Below are 25,432 nucleotides of genomic sequence, written 5' to 3' on the forward strand. Positions count from 1 at the left end.
GTAATGAGGTTGCTTCTACACATGAGGAGACCTGGATAGTGTTCTCAGCTCCCAATTCCTGCATTAGCCCAGCCCTGATCGTTGCAGATATTTGGGGGAATGAACTTGTGAATGAGAGCTCTCTATCCCATCTCTCTCACTCTGACTTTGAAATAAATACAATTTTTTTTTTTAAATGAGTTTGGGATACATGCTGTAGTACTGGGTAATCTTTAGAATGTGTGAGCATGCAGGGCTGATGTGGGAAGTCAGGATAATGCTTACAGACATATTTTGTTTAAAAGTGTCCTGTGCTACTTTTGTATGTTTGGGGCAGGAGATAAAGGTTATTAAAACTTGCCAAGACTAAGAGTTTGTTTTTTATTTGAACATTTTCCTATTAATTCAAGTTACTTAAAGTCCATTAAAGTTTCTTTAATTCTGTAATCCCATTACTAGAAATTCCTAGTTTTTGGAGATGGCATTTGGCACAGCAATTAAGATGTCACTTGGGATGCCTGCATCTTGTTTCCGAGTGCTTGGTTTGAGTCCCAGCTCCTTTGCTTAGGATCTAGCTTCCTGCTAATGTGTGCCCTGGGAAGCAGCAGACACTGGCTCAAGTTTCTGTCCCTGATATCCATGTGAAAGATCCAGATGGAGTTCCTTCCTCCTGGTTTTGGCCTGGCTAAGTGCTGGCTGTTGTGGGTTTGTGGAGAGTGAACTAGCGGGTGGTAGATCTTTGTCTCTGTCTCTTCCTATCTCTACCTTTCAAAAAATGAAAAACAAAGGAATGTTTAAAAAGAAATTCTAGCTTCAATGGCTAATATTTCTAAAATTAAATGTGACTATCACTGTGTATAGCTGAGATCTGTTTTTACAAAAATGCTCCATAAATATAAAGATTAGTTTGCTGCTAAACAATAAATGTTATTTCTTCCTGTAAATACCGGCAGGATTGGTGGCGGCAATTAGAGGGATAGGGGCATGGGGAGCTTTTGAGACATGGAAGATTGCATGGACTAATACTAAGGATGAATAATAGAGATTTTGAATTACTGACTATATCCTTGAGTCTTTCTATAAGATTAAAAAAAAACCCTCTTGAATATTTGCTCACCCTGAGTCTCTGGGCAAATTATTTAAATTCCTAAATCTCAGCTTTCTTGTCATTAAATAAGAGTAAACAATTACTTCAAAGAATGGGTTTTCCATCTCATTACTTCAGGTTAATCAACAGATATGTTAAACATCATGAACAGGAAAAAAAAATAAATTGAAAGGTAAATAGACAGGGGATTGTAAAATCAATGATCCCTGATGGATCCCCCACTGAATATCTACATTCTTGTGTAGTCTTCACCCATACTGACTCTGAGGGTCACCATGTGATTTGCTTTGTCCAACAGAATATTCACAAATAAATCATTATTGTTTTAACTCGTTTGTTTTACTTAGCAATTTGTGTTACTTAGCAATGAATACCTGATACATCCAGTGATCAGATGGATAAATAACCTGTATACCGTTGATATCGAAGCCACTAAATATGTGATTATAACCTATCATGTAAGTCAGAAATAAAGTAACATTCTCAAAAATTGTAAATGCACAGAACATAATCAGAAAGTAAATCTTAAAATGGAATAGTAAATACAAAATCATCCTTGTGTTAGATTATCAGTTTGTACTGGATAGTCAAAAACATATATATATATATATATATATACACACACACATATCTATCATCTATCTATCTACCTGTATACCTATGTATCATCTATCTATAGCCTATCACCTATCATCTATTGAGAGGGAGAAGTTTTATTTGGGGAACTTACTGAAACATGATTTTCTATGCAGCATGTGCTGGAAAATCTTGCACAAAGCTTCTTCAGCTTGTGTAATGGTCCTACAGGTGCATTGCGCTTGAAGGACTGTCCCAAGGGTTCCGAGGTAAGCTGCCTGACAGTCATCACTTCCGGAACAAATGAAATCCTTTTTGCTTAAGGTGCTGATACAGGTCTCATCATCGTGGCACTTGGCAGTTACAAGCTTCCAGCATTTTGTTTGAAATGTTCTGTAGTGTCTCCTAGGAAAAGAGTAAAAATATAGAACAGTGTAAATTTATATTACCATGTGATGGTCCCTTACTTAATAAATGACTGACATAAAACAAAATGCTTCCTGGATGCCAGCATGTTGTTGAAAACCAAGTTTGTACATGTAAACATGCTTCCAATAGGAAGTGTGGAAAAAAATTAGAGGAATCTTGTGAATTAGTGTTTCTGTGCTCAAAGACAGTAAATTTGGGATTCTCTGGATGGAGTTTCTTTCATTACTGATTTTATTTCAATGGGTGATGATTTGCAGTGTGAGATACTTGAGAGATTTATTAGTGACTTTCTTGAAGCTGAATGTAGTTTTGTGGCTATCATTTGGACATTGTTTCATACCACTGATTTCAAAAAAGGCATTTGGCCTTTCAAGCAAGGATTCCACAGGATGGGAGGTATGGTACGTTTTTCAATATTTCTAAAATAGATTAATTAGAATTCACAGATTTTCTAGGTTCTCTGGTAGCAACAGCTAATGTACAGAGACATTTATGATGTATTTAATGGCCAATATAATGCATTAGAATTACATCCATTCATAACTTTTCTAAGTATGTATTTGATTCATGCTGTAATAGCTTTGAATAAAAGTCTGGATAATGTATAATAATTTCAGTTTTAAACTTTCTCAGTGACAGGATATATTTCTTAATGGAACAAAGGATATTAACCTTCTAACTTTATATTTATCACCTAAAGTGACTTTTTGTCCTCTCTTGAATAGGTTTCCATCCAGCATCCATGAAAGATCTCAGGGTATACAATATTTGATACAAGTTTATTTGCCCACACGACGACACTCTACTAAAAAATCAAAAGCCACACAGTTTTCAAAATCTCATATTTTTAAAGATTTCTTATTTGAAAGGTGGAGTTACAGAGAGGGAGACGAAGAGAGATCTTCCATCCACAGGTTCACTACCCAAATGGCCACCAAAATTGGGCCAGGCCAAAGCCAGGAGCCTAGACTCCAGATCTCCCAAGAGGGTGGCAGGGGCCCAAGCACTCTAGCCATCTTTGTCTGCTTTCCTAGGCACATTAGCAGCAAGCTGGATTGGTATTGCAGCAGCCAGGATTTGAACCAGGGTTTACATGGGGTGATGGTGTCAGGTGGCATTTTTAACTGGCTGTACCATGATACTGGCTCAAAAACTCTCATATTTAACTAATTTTAAAGGACCAGTTATTTAGGAGAATGGTGAAAATTAATTGGAATATATTAAAATTTGTACAAGGGAATACTGCAAAATTCTTAAACATGTAATTCTAAGGCCAGAAGAAGAAATATGTCACTTTAGTGCAATTAAGGGTTATATGTAAGTTGTAGACTGAATGTAGATTTTGAAAGTACTGCTTGTCATTTGGGAGGCTGATAGAAACATCTGTAACTAAATGCAGTTTATTCTAAAAATATAGGTTTTACTAAATTTAATGTGCATGATTTATCTGCTGTATAATTCACTTCTTTTGGAAATATCATGCAATTATTTCAAATAATGAACTACAGAATATTAATTGAAAATAAAATGCTGGGCAAGTGTTTGGCATAGTGGCTAATACACTACTTTGATACCTGCATCCCATATTTGAGTCTCTGCCATGAATTCTGGCTCCTCCATTTCGGAGCTGGATTCCGCTAATGAGCACCCTGGGGAGCAGTGGACAATGGCTCAAATATTTGTGCCTGGACACCTGTGTTGGTTACCCAGCTTGGATTTTAGTTCTTGGTTTCATCCTAGCCTAGTGCTTGCTATTGTGGGCATTTGGGGAGTGAAATAATGGGTGGAAGATCTCTGTTTGTCTCTCTGTCTCTCTCTATGTTTTAAATAAAAACGAAGTAAGTTAATAAATTAGCACAAAATGGTGAAACAAAAATAGAAATCCTTGAAATACTAGGAACTAAATATTTGAACTTCTAATGTTTTAAATATGACAAAAATTATATCTTAATTTTATTTTGTATTTGAAACATTTTAAGGTACAAATGCTTTCTTTATCCTTGTTGATAATTTGTATTCTTTTTCATTTACTCATACAATTAAATGTTTAAGAAAATTAAAAGTTTTTGAAAACAATTGAATATTTTGTTTTTATTTTTATGATTAAATTCTCTTTCTATTGAAAAAGGTAAGTGTATAGCCGGTGCCGCGACTCACTAGGCTAATCCTCCACCTTGCGGCGCCAGCACACCGGGTTCTAGTCCCAGTTGAGGCACCGGATTCTGTCCCGGTTGCCCCTCTTCCAGGCCAGCTCTCTGCTGTGGCCAGGGAGTGCAGTGGAGGATGGCCCAAGTGCTTGGGCCCTGCACCCTATGGGAGACCAGGATAAGTACCTGGCTCCTGGCTTCGGATCAGCGCGGTGCGCCGGCTGCAGCGCGCCGGCCGTGGCAGCCATTGGAGGGTGAACCAACGGCAAAAGGAAGACCTTTCTCTCTGTCTCTCTCTCTCTCACTGTCCACTCTGCCTGTCAAAAAAAAAAAAAAAAAAAAAAAAAAAAGGTAAGTGTATAAAGAAAAGTTTCTGCAGATGGGTTCTATTATATTTGCCTTTTTACCTAAGTACAGCCACACTTTGTAAATAGCCCTTACCACTTAAAATAAATATAATTTCCTTTCAAAAGCTATCAAACTTTTAAGAAGTATTTTTTCGTTACTTTCTGTAATTCATTCATATGAAAATATAATATATTCTAACTTCTTAACTTTTATGATTGATTATATATAATCTCACCTCCCAGGGAATGTATTGGAAAAAAAACTGATCTGATCTTTTCAAAAAGTAAAGATAGTCTCAAACTGGGACAGATACAGAAATTGTATTTTCAAACATAAATACTGGCTTTGCCCATGTACAGACAGGCTTTTTTTTGAAAAAAAAAAAAAAAAGTATGTGATAAAGGGCCTAACATCCTGACTAAAGAAGTTTTCCATTTTTAAGACTTTTTTCATCTGTATTATATCAAGATTATTTAATATGAGTACTAGAAATCTCCCTAAGGCAAAATTTGATTAAGAAAATGAGATTTTTCTTTTCTCATTAATTACTAATACTGTATAATATTTCCATCACCTCCATGAAGCATTCAATAAAGGACTATTTGTTACTAAAATGATGCCATTAAGCCCTGGATGCCATCTTAGGCTATGGCCCCCATTGCCAACTTGCACAGTAAGCTTCAGTCCTAAGCCCAGTCTGACTGGCTAGAAGTCAGGTGACAAAATGGCCCAACCACAAGTGTGAGCTCCACTCCTACCTTAATGGGATTCACTGCTCCCACTTCAGTACCCCCTGCAGGACTATAACAGGCCCTGCTTCCTACACATGCGGTTCTCTCTCTTGCTCTCTTGGCCTCTCCCTCTGGCCTGTCAGGTTTCCCCCACCCAACAATAAACCTTTCCCTTAACTCCAGTGTTTGGTGTTTTTTTGTGATGGCCTTACAATATTTGCACATGCTGAAAGGAAATTGATACATCATCATTACTCTTTGAATTAATCTAAGAAGGATGGAAATTACATAAGAAAATATGTGTGCGTGTACATTGAAGTATAAAAATTAAGTGGACATTATTGAAATGTAGAGAGACAGAAGATGATGTCTTTTGAGTGTTTATCTTGTATCAGTCTCTACATCAAACAACTTAGAAAGGTGGTTAATCCTAGGAATTCTTGTTGAAGAAAATCACCAACTTTGTTTAAGTCAATGTGAGAAGGTATTGATACCAAGGGGAGGTTAATGCTAGTGTGCCAACTTCAGGATCTATTAGAGGGAGTCACAAGAACTGTAGTAGTATATTCTGCTACTTGCCACTAAAGTGTTTTTTTTAATTTTTTTATTTCATATGGAAGCTTATAAATATCATGCTATGAAAGTTGAGTGCAAATTACTTCAATGTAACAGAGTAGTACATCAATGATACTGGCTCTAGAATCAAACATAGGTACCCATCTGTGGAAACATCTGGAATTTTTTTACAGGAATTGCTTTAAAAATATGCTGTCACCTACCCTTGGGTGGTTAACATATTATTCAGCTTAATTGTTATGGATAGATGACAGATAGAATCTATTTGGAACATGAGACAGCAGTATAATCAAACATGTCTACTTCATTTCACTAATTTTAGGAGGAAATATTTTATGTACAACTAAAAACACTTGTTGGTATTACACTATGACAAATGTTTCCTTGTTGTTTGACCTTAAGATTCATTCCAAATATCTCAGTGATGTTAAAATATGTAATGAAAGTGCATTAGAAGCAATTAAATACAATATTTCACTAGTAAGGATTTGTGACATGATAAATGAGTTTGAAAAATCCAAATTGAATTATAAAATTATTTTTATCACTGCTTTTTTATTTATTCAAGAAACATAATTAATAAGCCTTAAGATAATGGATACAGATTGGCATGATAGACCCTTAAATTAAATTTTCTTGAGAATCTTGACATCTTTTTGTTAACTTGAAGCAATATGTCAGTACTCTAGCACTCTGCCTAGATCTTTACCTTTTATCTCATAGAATGTATGTTATGGGGAAGCAATTATCTTCGACAAATGTTTACAAGATCTGGAACTACTGTGCAATTTAGAATACTGAGAATAATAGAGTGGAGACAGTGAAAAAGGCTGAAAGAAAGCAGTTTGCCAAGAACCTTCAGGAAGCTGATATCATTATGTTTTTCAGTCTTTTGCCAGTGGTTAAAATAAGGTGACAAATCTCTGAGCTATCACACACTGAGCCTCTCCTCCATTCTAATTTTTTATGTTGATCTTGAAATGAATTGGATATATATGAAATTTCTTTCATTTAAATAAAATGACGTAAAACAGTATACATGATAGAATGTACTGGGAAGACAAATTAATGAGGTTTACTCGAAACAGTGCAAAGATGAATCTAAAAATTACATCATTTTAATGCTGGTTGTTAAAGCTCCTTCAACATTAAAATACCAACGTTACAAATAGTCTTGACTTATCCAGTGCACTCAACATTCTCATTTTTCCTGCATCTTCATACACTTGTCCAATTTTTGACTGCACAGAAGATAAATTCATCTTGAATAAACAACAAAAAATGTGCTAATGAGAGCTCAGTGAGAAAAAGAAAAGGTCAAAGTATGTTAGAATAAATTTATGTTTCCTAAGAATGATTACCTGCACAGGTACAATCTGCTTTCAGCTGGCAGCCAGAGGGAAAGTTTTAACAAAAGAGCCAGATAATTCATAACTCTGCTCAAAATCTTCCTTTTTGGTTGGAGTAAAAGCCTTAGTCCTTGCAATGTCCCCCTAGGCCCTAAGTGATCTATGCCTGCCTGAACTTCATGCAGTTACATCTTTAACCTCACCTCCTATTGCTCTACCCTTTGCACACCCTACTCTCAACTTTTATAACATGCAGAGCACATTTCTTCCTTAACACTGAGGGTGGTCCATTTGCTTGGTATTTCTTCCCTCAAATACTTACAGAGAAAGGCCCATTCCCTGGCTTCTTCAAGCAGAGTAAAATGCTTCCTAATGGGACCACACTTTGAGCTGAAACTTTTTCAGCCCATTCACAATGCCCTTTATTCTGCTGTTTTTCTTAATCTCCAGAGCATTTGTTCCTATATAATATCATATTCGCTTTCCCTTATTTATAATCTGTTTCTGCCTACAAGAATTTAAGCTCTACTAGAAAGACATTTGTGTCTCCTCTTCGCTGATACCTAGAGTAGTAGTAGGTGCATAATAGATTGTTTCAAACCAAGAAATAAATAACTAATGTTATCCCAATACACAACGGTATGAGGCTAGGGAGAGAAGGATGGTCACATTCTACATCATGGCTTGTGTGTGTGCTGGAGATGTCCAAATTCTGCTCAAGCTACCTTCTTCTTCCTGGTGTCCAGCCTAATACAAAAAGAATTTATTTTGAAGTTTGTAGACTCACTTTGCCAAAATTCTACAATGGATAACAAGCTTACAAAATCACACCAAAACACAAACAAGCAAGAACCGGTATATAAGTCAAATACATGAACAATTCATTACTCCAACTCAAATATATAATTTTAACAATGCTATTTCATGGCTATCACATCTTGACATGCTGAATTTCTATATTCCAAAATCTTATTCTGCATTTGAATTTCAAAAAGCACACTACACATGTAACACAGATTTGAAATTATGATTTGTCTGGTTTTATTTACACCATGTTGGATGATGGTGGGAACTGTAGCTAAGGTAATGAGATCAAGTGTTAGAACTGGACTATAACAAATAAGGTGCAGAAATAAGAAAGTAAGGTATGCGTGTTCTACTCACCTGCATAATTCATCATTTCGGCAGCTGTGAATTACATTGAGGCAAGAAGGGGGTGGAACTATGTTCACTGCACATGGCTTGCTGTGAAGAGCTTCTTTGGACTGCTGACAAGGTATATCAGATTGAGCACAGTCACAAAAAGCCAACATCTGGGCAATGTTAAAAGGCATATTTTGATAGAAGAACCTTATGGCTGTTTGGCAGTGTTTCACATCACACAGAATTCCATTTGCTGAGCAAGCTTTAAGGTAAAGGGCCAAATGTGCATTACAGACCACATCTCCTACACACGCCTCTGTCACTTCCAAACAGGATGGGATCCCTTCGAATCCTGAAAGCAATGATATGCTTTGGTCGTAGAAAAGCCAACACAAAGCTGTACATACAAAACCTGCAAAATACTGTAAGAAATCTGGGAGCAAAGTATAATGATGTACCAATCTGCTATTTCTGGCAAGCATTCCTCCCTTTTTTTAAGAGTAAGTTTGAGTTTGCTGAGACCTAAGTAGTGTGGTATTTGAATCATCTTTCTTCTAAACTGAATATATATTGTGACCCAGGGTGATGGGAAGTGTATAAAGCCAAAATTGAGAGGGAGGAAAAATTTCTGAGTTCAAATTTCACAAATGTAAACAATAAATCTCCAGAAATTACATTTGAACTATATAGTTTATGAATGGGAAGTTCATTGGCTCAAGTTAAAAAGATTCTTATTCTATTGCACTATTTCTCATGGTGTTAGGATCTCCACATTATTATTCCTGTATATAAGCATGTTTACACTCTAAAAAACAGATATATGTAAATGTCCTCCCCTCACCACTGCATGCATATTCAAAACCAGTTGGTCTCCAGCGCCGCGGCTCACTAGGCTAATCCTCCGCCTTGCAGCACCTGCACACTGAGTTCTAGTCCTGGTCGGGGTGCCGGATTCTGTCCTGGTTGCCCCTCTTCCAGGCCAGCTCTCTGCTGTGGCCCGGGAGTGCAGTGGAGGATGGCCCAAGTGCTTGGGCCCTGCTCGCCATGGGAGACCAGGATAAGTACCTGGCTCCTGCCATCAGATCAGCGCGGTGCCCCGGCCGTGGCAGCCATTGGAGGGTGAACCAACGGCAAAAGGAAGACCTTTCTCTCTGTCTCTCTCTCTCTCACTGTCCACTCTGCCTGTCAAAAAAAAAAAAAAAAAAAAAACAGTTGGTCCTAAAGTGTTTAATTTATATGATCAAAATTTGCATGAATTTTACTTAGGACCTAGTATATGGTTATATTCACAAGTACATCCAGAAATAATTGATGAATGGGCAAAATGTTTGAATGTCATCAATGGAAGAAATGCAATAATTCTGTTGCATTTTGTTGTATTAAAACTAGTAATCAAAATAATTTTTAGAACTTGCACATATTTTAGAAACTGGCAATTACACTTTAAGTAAGTTATATTATCTAGTATTCACAATGCAGATAAAATAATAATTTATACATTACCATGATAGGAGAGTGTCGTTAGATTCCACTTCAGTTCATTATCCTCTTTCATGTTATCTGGAATGGAAAAAGATAAATTATTATTGCACAATTTTCTAAATTTCCAAGGATAATATGTATTACATTTATGAATGGATAATCAAGCAAAAATACTTAAAAGTTCAGGAAATGCTAATTTAGTCCTTGATTTTCAAAATTAGTGAGGTACAGATGAAGAAAACTAAACCTCTGAAATATCATTCAGGTGAGTTGAAGATCACTGCTTGGTGGATTCCATTACTTGAAGATTTAAACAAATGCTATCATCTGCACCATGTGCTTTGAAGTGAACAAAGATTGTCTTTTATGGAGAATAGAAGGAATATGGTCAGAACAACAGCAAAACTGTCCTAACCCAGGAACATACCAATTAGATCAGAATTCAATTTGAAGACTATTTCTCCTCTGATTATATTTTTGTCTGAGTTCTTAGGAATTATAATTATAGAATTAGAAAATCTTATCAATGCCGGTGGACTCAGTGGCAATCTAATTTCAACAGCTTTGATTCAAGAAGCATTTGTTGAATCTTTATTATTCACCACTTGACATACTAAGGATGTAAATCTGTGGTCCTTTTGGCTAAGTTCCCCATAGACTGGCAGGAAGCATAGACAAGTAAAGTCAAGCCAACATAAAATAAAAGGAACACAGATGCACAGAGTAGTAGGGAAATAGTATGGTCAGATTTTCATTTAAAGTGTAAATTAAATTTTGTGATAGTCTATTAAGATTAACTTTTGTTGTAATGTAAATGTTCTTTCATAATTCACTTTGGCCCTACCCAGGATACCTCTTCATATTTTTTGCCCACCAGTCTATTGCACATAATTGATGATACATTCACAGGAAAATTCTTCTTATCCCCCAATGTGTCACAGACTTTTCAGAATCCTTGTATTATTCTAATTGTTCTAGTAAAACATGGTTCTTCATTTGTCTATTGATCAAGTCTCAACTCAATCATTTCTTCTTGAATCCATTCTCCTGTTTGATGAAGACAAGTGTTCTTATTTCTGTGCATTTAAACCACAGCAGAAGAAATTCTAATTTAATAAAATGGCTTTTGCACTAGACCCAAAAGTCTAAAGTGCACACTAACCATTCTGTTACAGATTAATTATCTCTGCATTGGGACTGATGGGTGAGGCTGTGCCACTGATGAAAGACAACTTAAGAGGATATCCTTGAGATACAAATACTCACTGCCTTCATTCAACATGATGGGTCACAAGTTCATGCCCTCCAAAATGCACATGTTGAAGACCTAATTCCTAATAGGGTTGCCCTTGGAGATGGCATCTCTAAATAATGGAGGCTAAGTAAGTGGCTCTCATCTGAGAGGACTAGTGGCCTTATAAGCAGAAATATTGCGAGCACTCTCTCTGCCTCTCTTCTCCACAACCCCGAATCACACACCAAGGAGGGGCCATAGAAGGACATAATTAGAAGGCAGCTGGCTGTCTAGAAATGTGTAAGGGAGAAGCCTCACCAGGAACAGACCCCGCTGAACATTGTTGGAATACTTTCAGCCTCCAGAACTGAGACAAAGCTACCCAGAATCTACTATTTTGTTAATAGTAGCCAGAGAGGCCGGCGCCACGGCTCACTAGGCTAATCCTCCACCTGCGGCGCTGGTACCCTGGGTTCTAGTCCCAGTTGAGGCGCCGGATTCTGTCCTGGTTGCTCCTCTTCCAGTCCAGCTCTCTGCTGTGGCCCAGGAAGGCAGTAGGGGATGGCCCAAGTGCTTGGGCCCTGCATCTGCATGGGAGACCAGGAGGAAGCACCTGGCTCCTGGCTTCAGATCGGCGCAGCCCGCCTGCTGTTGTGGCCATTTGGGGGGTGAACTAATGGAAGGAAGACCTTTCTCTCTGTCTCTCTCTCTCACTGTCTAACTCTGCCTGTCGAAAATAAATAAATAAGTAAAAAACATAGTAGCCAGAAAATACCAATCTACTTACTACGTGAGTAATTATTATTCACACACAAAATATTTTTAGTGTTGGGAAATTAATTCTATCTTGGGTGGTATGATATTTTCTATAATATGAGAAATATTTTACAATAATGTTTGAAGATTTATTTATTCATTTGAAAGGCAGAGTTAGGGAGAGAGAAGGAGACATGCACACTCACTCACACACACACCACAGAGAGAGAGAGAGAGACAGAGAGAGGGAGAGAGAGAGAGAGAGAAAATCTTCCAGCTTCGGGTTCACTCCCTTAAATGACTGCAATGGCCAGGGCTGGGCCAGGCTGAAAGCAGGAGCCAAGAGCTTCTTGTGGGTCTCCCACATGGTTATAGGGGCCCAAAGATTTGGGCCATCTTCCACTGTTTTCCCAGGTGCATTAGCAGGGAGCTGGATTACAAATGGAGCAACCAGTACTCAAATCGGCACTTATATGGGATGCCGGCACTGCACACAGAGGCTTAAACTGTTGCACCACAGCACCAGCCCAAACAATAAATTTTCTAAACATGAAATGCTAATTTATTACATTATATATATATATATATGTAAAGAGTGTATTTTTAACTCTAGCTTAATTACCAGCACTCTAAATACAATAAGCGCTGTGAATAAATAGAAGTGTGTACTATTCAGAATTATGTGTGAGTTATAAAATCATATAAAAATGCTTAAAAATATACAGTGTTCCTTCAAATATACTCTAGGGTCTTATACTATAATCAAATATCTTAAAGTCAGAATAACTTCCCTATATCCCCTCTGTCTTAACATAACAGAAGCACAAACTAAATTCATGTAAATATTTTCATTTAATTCTAAATTGATAAAAATATATTTATAAGGTGCTAATAAAAACATTTCTATAAAATGATCAAATTCAGTACAATAGAATATTTCTTCCTCAGGGCACATGCTCCAATGTTCAAGACATAAAGATCATAAAAGTAACATTAAAAGGGTCAGCCTGGGGCTGGCGCTGGGGCATAGTGGGTAAAGCCTCCACCTGCAGTGCTGGCATCCTATATGGGCGCCAGTTCTATTCTTGGCTGCTCCACTTCCAATCCAGACCTCTGCTGTGGTCTGAAAAAGAAGTAAAAGATGCCACAAGTCCTTGGGCCCTCCCACCTGCACGGGAGACCCAGAAGAAGCTCCTGGCTCCTGGCTTCAGATTTGCACAGCTCCGATGCAGCTAGTTGGGGAGTGAGCCAGTGGATGGAAGACTTTCACTCTCTCTCTCTCTCTCTCTCTCTCTCTGCCTCTTCCTCTCTGTAACTCTCTCAAATAAATAAATCTTTAAAAACAAAAAGAAAGGGTCACTCATGGAAGAAAGAAGAAAAGAGCCTGGCTTTTTCCCAACCTTATTTCCATATATATAACTCTTGCAGTTTGGATATTCTCATTTTCCATTTAAAACAAACCGTGTTTGCATTAGCAGTAGTTTTCATCTGCCTTGTTAGCTTTGCAGCTCCAAGAACGTTATCTATCCTTAAAAACACTTTCTCCTCAGACAGCATAAATGCTGTCTCCCTGTACTTCTTTCTGTGCTCTTGTCAAATACTAGCCTCAGCCTTGCTCTGATATTCATCATTTTGAACTGTCTCAACATTTCCCCCACTTTCAATTGTGCCAGTGTGCCAAGTTATGTCCATGTCCATTGGAAATCCCGTCTCCCACTCTGCTTCAGCATTCCTTCACTAAAACTCTGATCTTTACCTCACTCTGTACCAGGCCCCACCAGTGCTCGTATTCTAGAGCCCACATCTTGAATTTCTGCTTCCAATTTAATTCATTTTTTAAAATGTTAATTATCCTACAATTGCCTTCCAAGAACTTCTCATCCTTCTGACCTTCAGCTGTGTATATACCTCAGAACACTCATTTTTACATTTCCTCCCAATCTTTGAATTGCCTCCTGAAGTTGGTGACTCTTTCCTGCCTGTATCACACTTCTAATAGATGAACATTCAAAATCACTCAATAAGTATGTGCCAAAGAGCACCAGCTGGATATCATTCACTATTTAATCCCTTCATAATCAATTTTTACCACCCTAACCAAAAGCACTCCTATTGGTCTACTCTTCCTGTCTTTTTTTTTTTGACAGGCAGAGTGGACAGTGAGAGAGAGAGACAGAGAGAAAGTCTTATTGCCATTGGTTCATCCTCCAATGGCCGCCACGGCCAGCGCACCGCACTGATCTGAAGGCAGGAGCCAGGTGCTTCTCCTGGTCTCCCATGGGGTGCAGGGCCCAATTACTTGGGCCATCCTCCACTGCACTCCCTGGCCACAGCAGAGAGCTGGCCTGGAAGAGGGGCAACGGGGACAGAATCCGGTGCCCCGACCGGGACTAGAACCCGGTGTGTCGGTGCCACAAGGCAGAGGATTAGCCTAGTGAGCCATGGCGCCGGCCTACTCTTCCTGTCTTAAAATAAACACCCCTCTTACCCTTTTTCTTTCTCCAGGTATTGCTCTGTTTCTCTCTTTTCTAAAGCATACTTCTTTTAAAGACTGGTCTGTTTTCTAGCTACAGTTTCCCTCCTCCTATTTACGTGGGGGACTTTTTTTTCTGCCAACAGTTATTTGCATATTCATAACAGCATCCACAGGCCATACAAAATTATCAACTTAAAAATCAGCCTACTATAGATTTATTGAATTTTGAGTGCTGACTGCAGTTGCCTTTGGAGGGCCAGATCAAATGATGTTGCAGGCCTCAAACAGTCCATGAGCAGATGTTCAAACCCCAAACTCCACCTCAAGTTTACCACTCCATGGAAACCATTCTTTTTTTATTTTGCTTAATTTTTGTTATTTGACAGGTAGAGTTATAGACAGTAAGAGAGAGAAAGACAGAGAGAAAGGTCTTCCTTCCGATGGTTCACTTCCCAAATGGCCACTATGGCCGGCACTGCTCCGATCTGAAGCCAGGAGCCAGGTGCTTCTTCCTGGTCTCCCATGTGGATGCAGGCCCCCAAGCACTTGGGCATTCCTCTAGGAGCAACCGGGACTGGAACCCAGCACCCATATGGGATGCCGGCGCCGTAGGCAGATTAACCAAGTGAGCCATCGTGCCGGCCCCACCAATGAATATATTGACATCAAATACACGAATCTGACTCTTAACCTGCTCCATCTCCCTCACTAAATCCTCTTTCAGGAGTTGTTTCTACATGGTTAATGAAAATAATGGCAGCTACATCCTTATATTAGCAATTCCATCTTTATAATTTCTTTGGATAAAAACTATGAAGTCAACCTTAGTTCCTTTCTTTTTCTTGCATTCCCATATGATCCACTAATATCAAACTATATCCAGAATCTCACACCTTCTACAATAGTCTATCATCCATCATATATTTATGCATCCATTATCTTTTTATTGCATCTTTTTCTAGAAGCCGCTAACTGGTCTTCCTACTGGGGCCTTTGATTATCTTCTGTCAGTTTCACTAAAAATTCCAGAATTAACCTATAACCCACAGACCTTGATCAACCCATGACCAAAATCCCTCAGTGGTTTACTCTACCAAGGAGTAAGAGCCAAAGCCTTTGAAATTACCTATAGAGTTTTATATGACTCACACCCTGTAATATTTATGATTTCATCTGCTATGCCACTTGCTTGCTCTTGCTTGTTCAGCCCCAGCTACACTGTCTTCTTTGCTATTCCTCAAACCTCAACTCATATTCATAGCTCAGGACTTTTAATTTGCTGTCTTTTCTGCCTCATATATCCTTTCTGCAGCTGTCCCCATGGCTCATGCCCTTTTCTCTTTTTAATTGTTACCCAGATATTAATTTTTCACAGCAATTTCTGACCATCCTGTTAAAATTAAAATCCACCCAACCAGACTTCCTTATTCTCACCTATTTTACCTTTTTAAGCACCCACTGACCCACTGATGTTTAGAACAAATAGATATAGATATAGATATAGATAGATATAATAGTATTTATCCTGTTAAGGGTCTACATTACTAGGGGGATTCTTAGTAGTGAGCTAGGCCCTCATGGTCATACAGGGCCTCAATTCCCCCAATTGCATTGGGTATTGTTAGGTGATGGTTCACACTGGTCCTTTTCTAGGCATTTCCTTCTTCAAAAGAAAGTTGTCATATCAGGTTTCATGCTTGCCCATGGATCAACTCATATTCATCGCTGGCCTGTATGAGTAAGGATTTTGATTCAAAGAGAGGTGCCTCGAAGAACATCCCTGGTCCAAAGTTTTCTCTGAAAACAACTACATTTTTTGTGGCCATTTAACATAATTTCAGTTTGTCCCTTCACCTAATCCTGTGTTCTTCTTTGTAGTTTTTGTCCCTAAGTGCCCACCCCAAAACATTTTCTGCAGAGAAGTTTCCATCTTAGACTTTGTATCCAAATAAATTGACTCTATCCATTCTTCAATTACAATGTCAGTTCCTACCGCATAGTGATTTTTGTTGTTGTGTTTACTTCTTTATCCCCACGGATTAGGACATGATATAGGACATGATTGGTGCTCAAAATAAATAAATGTCCACTTTATTTGCTCTTTTAATTATTTCAGTGAAGAAATACTTTGTTGTTGTTTTTAGTTTTATAGCATAGAACTTTGATATTGTAAATGGCTTAGAAGTGTTTGTTCAATGAATGAATGAATGAATGAAATAAACATTATGCCAAATACTGAAGACACTATGCTTCTTTCTTGGTAATCTCAATGAGATATGGTTATTGTATTATGTGTTTTAATTTTAATTTCCTAGAAGAAACACAGCTAGAAGTGCAGAGTTGAAATTATAAACTAAATATTCTCTAGTTAACTCATGTATGTGATTATACTTAGTGTTCCTGAAGTTATTTGAATACCAACCTGAAACAATGTCCTGATTGAATCCATCTTCATAGTCTTCACCGAATGCTGCAGCTTGATTCATTTGAGTATCCTGTATACAGACATCTTCAAATAAACTTTTCCAAATTTTAATGCAATCTGTTTTTGAAGGGTCACTGCATTGACAATTTCCCAAAATTGTTCCTTTCAGATTTTCTCTTAATGTTGTACACAACTGGCTTCCATCAAGTGTTTTGCAATGTTCTGTTTCTCTCCCACAGGTTTTCTTGAAATTCTCATACAATCCAGTACAGTGTTCAGATTCCAAGCAGGCATGTGCTGCTATGACACAGTCACTCTTCTTTTCAGCCATTAATGATAGGTCTTTCTGGTGGAGCCATTGTGTGACATTTGATTGTGAAAGCAAGTCAGAGTACAGGGCTGATTCTTCCATAAGTAAAGTATAAGAATGATGAAAAATTAAATAAATTCATTTACTGTGATCTTTAAAATAACTATTCAAAAGTGCATAGACATATTTTATAAATATTCCAACTATCAAAAACCATTGAAATATTTCAAGACAATCATGATAAGTGATGTTGAATTTTTAAAAATTGAAATATAAAATACTGATAATTTAGTTTCTATAGCTGCATAATATTAATGATCAATTTCCTTTAGTGATGTTTTAGCCACATCATTTACTTTTGTCTTTTTACTATATTGTGATAATGATTGACCAAAATTATGCTTAGTTTAAAACATTTATAAGCTAATTCATTACTTATGTAAATTTTTATGAAGTGTCATGTTTTCCTGGAATTGTACCTTTACTAAAGTGTTATCAACCTTTAAAATAATATCCCCCTTAAGGAGTTTTATTAGACAGTTATTTTTCCGAATTCTCCTCTCTTCTCCTAAAAACCTTGATTTCATAGGCATACATGTATGTCTGCATTTTATGCATAGTAAAGATTTTTTTTCACATGCAAGTACCAGTTTTCACCCCTTTGTGTTCTATTGCCCTCTCTGAGAATGCGCATTCTCAGAGAGCTGATAAGCCTCATAAGTGATAAGCCCAATAAGAGTCAATAAGACCAGAATTATATAAACTTTACAGAAAGAAGATAAGAAAACCATCTTAAACAGGACTCCAGGTAAGCTTAACTTAGGCTTTCAGAAGTCTACAGTATAATTCTAAAATATTTTGTCTTCCTGTGGGGCACTCCAATAAAACCTGAGCAATGAAAACCACCTTGACCTTAATAATCTTTCTGCAGCCAAAATAATGCTTCTTTTTTCTAGAGTATCCTGTCTTTTATTTTTTTTAATTTAAAAGATTTCTTAAATGAATGTTGTCTATACTTTAGCTTTTTCAAATGCCTCGTATTTTTGCCAGATGAAGAAAATATAATTAATTTAACAAGGTGGAAATATTGACTTACAAACAGCTATGGCACCCATACAAACATTATTCAGGGTTACAGCCTCTGGTGTGCATACATTTTGAAACATATACTACTATAATATTTCTCAAATAGCACCTTACAATTAATTAATATAATTATATAAATTAGGCTCCTCATCTAGAACAGAGACTGCCTCTTGTATCCTTAATAGCCAGTTTGTATGTTCAGGCTTAGATGAAGGTGTATGTAAATGAATGTTATTTTCATATAATAAGCTCCTTTTCATTAATAATTATATGTGTTGGAACACACTGCAAATCTGCCTAAATATCTGCCTCTTTTATAGCATATACATGTATAAACTGGAAGTGAATACATCAGAAGTCAGTCAGACTACATTAACTAATTGGGTTAAATGTCAATCTCTGCTTTCAGTTAATGAAGAGCAGAGACTCTGTTATCCATCTTTATATCCTGCAGGTTCACACAATGTTTACACATTAATTGAATAATAAGCATTTTATAAATTTCAAAATGATGAGGAGCTTAAATTTTTAATTAATTAAAACATTTATGCTACATATTTATAGACTATGTTGGGCACAATGTTGGCTAGTTTAGCATATGCATAAGAAAATAGGGGCCAGAGGCCCCTGCTGCAGTAGGTTAATCCTCCACCTGCAGTGCCAACATCCTATATGGGTACTGCTTCTAGTCCCTGCTGCTTCTCTTCCTATCCAGCTCCCTGCTAGGGCATAGGAAAGCAGTAGAAGATGGCCCAAGCACTTGGGCCCCTGCACTCACATGGGAGACCTGGAAGTAGCTCCTGGCTTATGGCTTCAGATCACCTCAGCTCGTCCATTGTGGCCATTTGTGGAGTGAACCAGTGGATGGAAGACCTTTCTCTCGCTCTATCTCTCTCTCTCTCCCTCTCCCTCTCACTGTCTGTAACTCTCAAATAAATTCCTTTTTAAATTTAGATCTTTTTTATTACTAATGACACACAGAAAAAGTAAGAATGAAGATCAAATGAGAAAGAAAGAGAGCATCTGAATGAAAGTGAAGGCAGCATTATAACTCCTAGACATTCAAAATAACAATTAGGGAATATTAGGAGCAAATTTAGTGGGGATGCAGAAACCAAAGAAAGAAAAAGGAAATTAAAAGTAAAAATTCAACATAAATCCAGCTGGAGCCGGCGCCCTGGTTCACTTGGTTAATCCTCTGCCTTGCGGCGCCAGCATCCCTCCCATATGGGTGTCGGGTTCTAGTCCCAGCTGCTCCTCTTCCAGTCCAGCTCTCTGCTGTGGCCCAGGAAGGCAGTGGAGGATGGCCCATGTGCTCCCTGCATCCACATGGGAGACCAGGAGGAGGCACCTAGCTACTGGCTTCAGATCGGCACAGCACCGGCCTTAGCGGCCATTTGGGGAGTGAACCAACTGAAGGAAGACCTTTCTCTCTGTCTCTCCCTCTCACTGTCTAACTCTATCTGTCAAAAAAAAAAAAAAAACAAAAAAAAAAAAACATAAATCCAGCAAATGGAAGACAAAAACTACTAACATTCACTCAAGATTAAATGGATAACTGGACTATTCCTGTAATACTTATACACACAGAGTTTATATTTTTATAACTTCCAAAGAAAAATGGTCTAGGTATCTTCACTGACTAAATCAATCATTTAAGTAAGATATGATATCAATTGTTTGCACACTGTTCTAGAATATAAGAGAGGTAGAAAGACATTGCAATCAATTTTAAAAGGTCAACAAAATCTAACTAAGAGAACCCAAAAATATCCTGAGTGAGCAATAATGTATCAAAATAACATTATCAATTTGAAACTGACAATCTGTGAAAAGAATACGATGAGCAGGAGTTCACCTTGGCATGAAAGGACTGGATCAACATTAAAAGTCCAATAATTAAATTTTAAAGCCATAACCAATTTGATAGTCAAATACTGCAAAATTAAGCATCCAGTTATCCGTTCCTGATTTTTAGAAATCTCTAAGTAAGCTGGAAATAGAAAAGAATTTCCTCAGCCTGATAAGTGGAAGAAGGATGATTGTGAAGAGTTAAAAAGTACTTTAAAACAGATGCATTCCCAGGCTGATCACTTTTCAGAGAGCATGCGTAGGGTCAATGAGGACCTGAAAATCGTTAGCTTTAAAATTGTGTAATCTTTCAGAAAGTCTTTGGGTATCCTCAAGGGAACATGCAGACTATTTTGTTTACCATTATTGCTGTGTCAGTCAGATTAAATGCCCCTATACAAAGGCAAATATGTGATAGGTAATTTATTATATTTTGTCTCTGTTGGGAGATTCTGAATTCTATAACAGTAGAGATTGTATTTATTTGTCTGCTATTATCTAGGTATTGCCAACATCTACAATAAACACAATAAATCCCAATGATTCAAACAGTTGGAGATTTTGGCTAGCAATTGCAGAAATATGTCCTGTAGTTACTGAGATCCACAGTGAATAGAACTCTGTCACATCAACTATTATCCAATTTACAAAAAATGAGTTAACCAAATTATGCAGATTTGGTTGATTTTGGAATTGTAATTTTCTCTTTTCTGACTGTAAACTTTCCACATTACAAAATATTACCTGATTTATTGATGCATTTTTTCCCAAACAATTTTTTCACAGTACAATAGAAGTCATCAGTGCAGAGACACTGCATAAATTGTAAATTGCTTTCCACTAAGGAGTGGATACTCAGAACACAGTGTGATGAATTTCTCATCTTGCAGGGGTCACCTGGAATACAACAAATATATAGTAATCCAGATATTAATTTAAATATAATTTCTTAGTCTCTTCAAGAATTATCATATTAATATCTGTAATTAATTACTATATAAAGATTATTTGGGCCAACACAGTGGTGTAGAAGGTTAAGCCTCCACCTATAATACTGTCATCCCTTATGAGTGCCAGTTCACATCCAGGCTGCTCCACTTCTTTTTCTTTTTTTTTAAGATTTATTTATTTATTTGAAAGGCAGAGTTACAGAGAGGCAGAGGCAGAGGCAGAGACAGAGAAAGAGAAGTCTTTCACCCACTGGTTCACTTCCCAGATGGCTGCAATGGCCGGAGTTACGCCTATCCAAAGCCAGGAGCCAGGAGCTTCTTCCGAGTTTCTCACGTGAGTGCAGGGGTCCAAGGATTTGGGTCATCTTCTACTGCTTTCCGAAGCCATAGCAGAGAACTTGGATTGGAAGTGGAGCAGCTGGTACTCGAACTGGCGCCTATTTTGGATGCCGGTACTGCAGGTGGTGGCTTTACCAGCTATGCCGTATTGCCGACCCATGCTCCACTTCAGATCCAACTCTCTGCTAATGGCCTGGGAAAGCAATAGAAGATGGCCCCAGCACCCACGTAGGAGACCCAGAAGAAGCTTCTGGCTCCTGGCTTTGGTCTGTCCCAGCCCTAGCTGTTGTGGCCATCTTGGGAGTGAACCAGTAGATGGAAGATCACGATTTCTCTCTCTCTCTCTCTCTCTCTCTCCCTTTGCCTTTTATATAAATAAATCTTAAAAAAGAAAGATTATCTGAAATTCCAACAGGATGTCCATATAAGTAATGTTTTAAGCAACACATTTATTTTTACTATATTTTGCAAGAGGACACTTACTAAATATATATTAAAACTTTTTGTATTTTAAAATAACTTTGTCCTCATACAGAATGCCAATTTTAGTTCTTCAGTAATACTCAAAGCTGTCCTTGCACAAGGTGACCAAAATGTTTTGTAGTCTTAGCTGTTTTGCCTGTTTACCTAAATTGCTCAGCTATTTGTGTTAAGTTGCTAGTTTATTTTCCATGCCATTCTAAGATTTTATTAAGAAATGTGCAGGTGATTTAGATTTATTATTGTTTTAAAGATTTATTTCATTACTTGAAAGTCAGAGTTTTACAGAGAGAGAAGTCTTCCATCCGCTGGTTCATTCCTCAGATGGCTGCAGCGGCCAGAGCTGTGCCAATCCAAAGCCAGGAGCCAGGAGCTTCTTCCAGGTCTCCCATGTGGGTGCAGGGGCCCAAGGGCTTGGACCATGTTCTACTGCTTTCCCAGGCCATAGCAGAGAGCTAGATTGGAAGTGGAGCAGCCGGGACTTGAACCAGCACTCATATGGGATGTCGGCACTGCAGGTGGCGGCTTTACTCGCTACACTATGCCGGCCCCTAACTTTTTTTTTATTATAAGAAATTGAGTGATTATTGCAACAACAGAGTATTCCATAAGTATTATTGACTAAATTAATGAGTTTTTTATAATTATCAATATTTTATTTTCTGCTTTAATTTAAAAAGCCATATCCTTCTACCTGAGAATTTCTTTTACTAGTTATTCTGAATAGAATTTCTTGAGTTCATTTCATTTGGTGTATTTGAGAATATTTCAGCTTCATATACAGAATAACTATGCAAATATTTTAATTTATAATAGATGTTTTGCTATTTCCATATTGAAAGACATAAATAAGTTATAATTCATGACACACTAAATGAAATGTTCTAAGAACACATTTTATATTGCCTTATAGTGTAATAAGGTATCTGGTTATCAAAACAAATAGATTTTTTTCAAACTCTTTTCCATCTTTTTTTGTAGGTAACCTTTAAAATGTTTTATTTTAAAAAAATTTTTATTAATATAAAGAGAGCAGATTTTATGCATCATATAGGTACAATTCCAAGACAATCATATTTCCCTCACACCCATTCTCTCCCCCAATATTCTCCCCCCTCCTCACTTCATCAGTTTTTGCAAAGGTGTAATTTTATATTTACAGACTGAATTCACCACTATTCATAATATTCAACAAGTACGATTACTGTGTTACTTGAGCAAATTATACCTTTGAAATTTTCTTGAACATTGATATTAATGTTGAACTATATATCTACAACTTTCCCTGGAATGTGAATATCCCATGTACTCCCTTAAAAATGTAGAAAAGGAACTGTCTCCACCTTCCCCACGTCCTTTGTGATCCATTGAGGTTATGTTGTTGACCAGGAGCTCACTGGTGGTCATTGTGCACACTGGCATTGTTAGAACCACAGATTGCTGCTTCTTAACCCAACATACCCCACCTTATACCTTTTGTGTGGTAAAGGAATCTCATGAAGATAGGTAGGGGTCATGATCAGTACATAATTTACTCTTCGTGAAGTGAATGGAGAAATCATGAGTCATGGAAGAAAAGATTTTTATTTTCCCTTCTGGTTTCTGTTACTGAATATCCAGAAAGTTTATTGGATTTGTAGATTATCATAATATTCAAAGTGCAAGGCAATGTGTCATTATGTTAGTGTACTACTTTTGAGTACTCTGGCATAACAATATGAAAGCAATGTTCCACTATATGAGAATAATCAGTTTATTATATCTATTTTTAGTGAAGGAAAGCTTACTGTATTTTTTCATTTAATATTTATTGAGATCCTTGAATATCCAAGAAATAGTTTTTTCCTTCTTAGGCAAATACCAGTCACTTTCTAATCTTCAATTCTCTCTCTTAGTAACCTCCCCTCAAATGTTTAGAAGGTAGGACAAGTTAAAAACAAAAATATGTTTTGTTTGTGACACAGTTGGAATGGAAACTAGTATATATGTTGCAAAAACATAAAATGTGCAATATCATGTGAGAAAGATAGCAATTATCCTGAATGTTTTTATATTTTATCATTATTATATTAACATGTACACAAAATAATATCTTACTTGAAATGTCATTGCTGTGGTTCTTAGAAGTATGCATGTAATATGATACATGGTGAGGTAATAATCTGAAACTTTTCAGAAAATTGTCTTCAATGTTAATATATCAGTTTTCATTAGTATTAAGAATATCCTTTTTATTTATTTTATTTTATTTTATTTATTTATTTATTAATAAATGATTAAATGTGAATCATTGAAACAACAAGTTTGAGTAAGGTATTTATTGCAAAAATAATTTTGATCTTAGGGTATTGAAAGAAAATATCAAAACTCACTTTTAATTCAGGAAAAAAGTATTTGAGAGTTTATTTTAGCAACTTGTTTTACCTGAAGCATTGCAGGCATCTTCCGTTATTCTCCATGCTTGTTCACATCCATCCACATCACTTAGGCATTTCTCTCTTAAATGTGTACAATCATTGAATTGGGAAGTAGGTTCATTTTCCAAGCTTAGCCCCATAGCTTGTATAACAAAAACAGCAGCAAAACAAGTTTGCAGTATTCCAGTTTGGCAGCCATTTCCTCCCATACCTGAGTTGTTAATGATAAAAAGCAGAATTATGGAAAACATGATAAAATTATTATAAGATTGAAATGAATTCTAACCTTCCCCTTAGATAGAGGTCTGAATGTTGTAATTGTTCCCCCTTTCTCACTACTTATTCATTCTTCAACATAATTTTTATGAATATTGCTCCATAGAAATTGCTCTTTAAAATATTTCTTGGGGCCAGCACTGTGGTGCAGCAGGTTAAAGCCCCAGCCTGCAGTGCCGGCATCCCATATGGCCGCCGGTTCACATCCCAGCTGCTCCTCTTTCAATCCAGCTCTCTGCTATGGCCTGGGAAAGCAGTGGAAGATGGCCCAACTCCTTGGGTCCCTGCACCCACATAGGGAGACCCAAAGGAAGCCCGTGGCTCCTGGCTTTGGATCAGCTCAGTTCTGGCCATTGTGGTCATTTGGGGAGTGAACCAGCAGAATGTAAGACTTCTCTCTCTCCTCTGGCTCTAGCTCTTTCTGTAACTCTTTCTAATAAATAAAGATAAATAAAAAAATAAAATGTCTCTAGTCACTCTCAATATAAAACATGGTAGTCTTAAGACTTTATTTCACCTACTTTTATCATCTAACATTTTGTGGACATTTGTTCTTGAAACTCTTTTCATTCGAAAACCCTTCCGTGTAGTTCTCTTGATAGTTTTGTGGTTGATAATTCTGTCTATAGTTGCAATCCTTTCCAGCATTGTTCTACTATTCTGTAAAATTTTAGAGTAGGTTTTGGCCTCAGGGTTTTTTCACTATCATATATTCCATTTGTACAAATTCAGTTCTCTCGTATTTTTTCAAGTATTCTAGTCAGATAGCTATTATCTCTGCCTGAGTATTCCAGACACACTTTCAGACTATAACATCTTTAACATTGTTCACATCATCACCACTCTTGGTTGAACCATACTACTTCACCAGCAATGACTCAAATCTTGTATTTATGATAGATTTCTTTTTCTATTCTTAATCTCTGCTCACCCATATCCATTCTTGCATAGTTCATTGACTCTC

The 25,432-nt window shown here is 37.2% G+C and overlaps 1 protein-coding gene across 1 annotated transcript in view; it reads right to left on the reverse strand.

Moving 5' to 3' along the window:
- Positions 1 to 24,401, reverse strand: part of GFRAL (GDNF family receptor alpha like) — a 49,643-nt gene extending 25,242 nt beyond the window's left edge. The window contains exons 1-5 of the mRNA XM_089333541.1: positions 24,200 to 24,401; positions 20,751 to 20,903; positions 9,890 to 9,946; positions 8,408 to 8,738; positions 1,818 to 2,068 (exon numbers count right to left, since the gene is read on the reverse strand). Coding sequence (XP_089189667.1) covers positions 1,818 to 2,068; positions 8,408 to 8,738; positions 9,890 to 9,946; positions 20,751 to 20,903; positions 24,200 to 24,401 — 994 coding nt within the window. The remainder of the gene's footprint in view (positions 1 to 1,817; positions 2,069 to 8,407; positions 8,739 to 9,889; positions 9,947 to 20,750; positions 20,904 to 24,199) is intronic.
- Positions 24,402 to 25,432: the final 1,031 nt, after the last annotated feature.

The sequence above is a fragment of the Oryctolagus cuniculus genome, chromosome 5 (assembly GCF_051225735.1).
Source record: "Oryctolagus cuniculus isolate XC-2025 breed Fujian yellow rabbit chromosome 5, ASM5122573v1, whole genome shotgun sequence".
Taxonomy (NCBI): Eukaryota; Metazoa; Chordata; class Mammalia; order Lagomorpha; family Leporidae; genus Oryctolagus; species Oryctolagus cuniculus.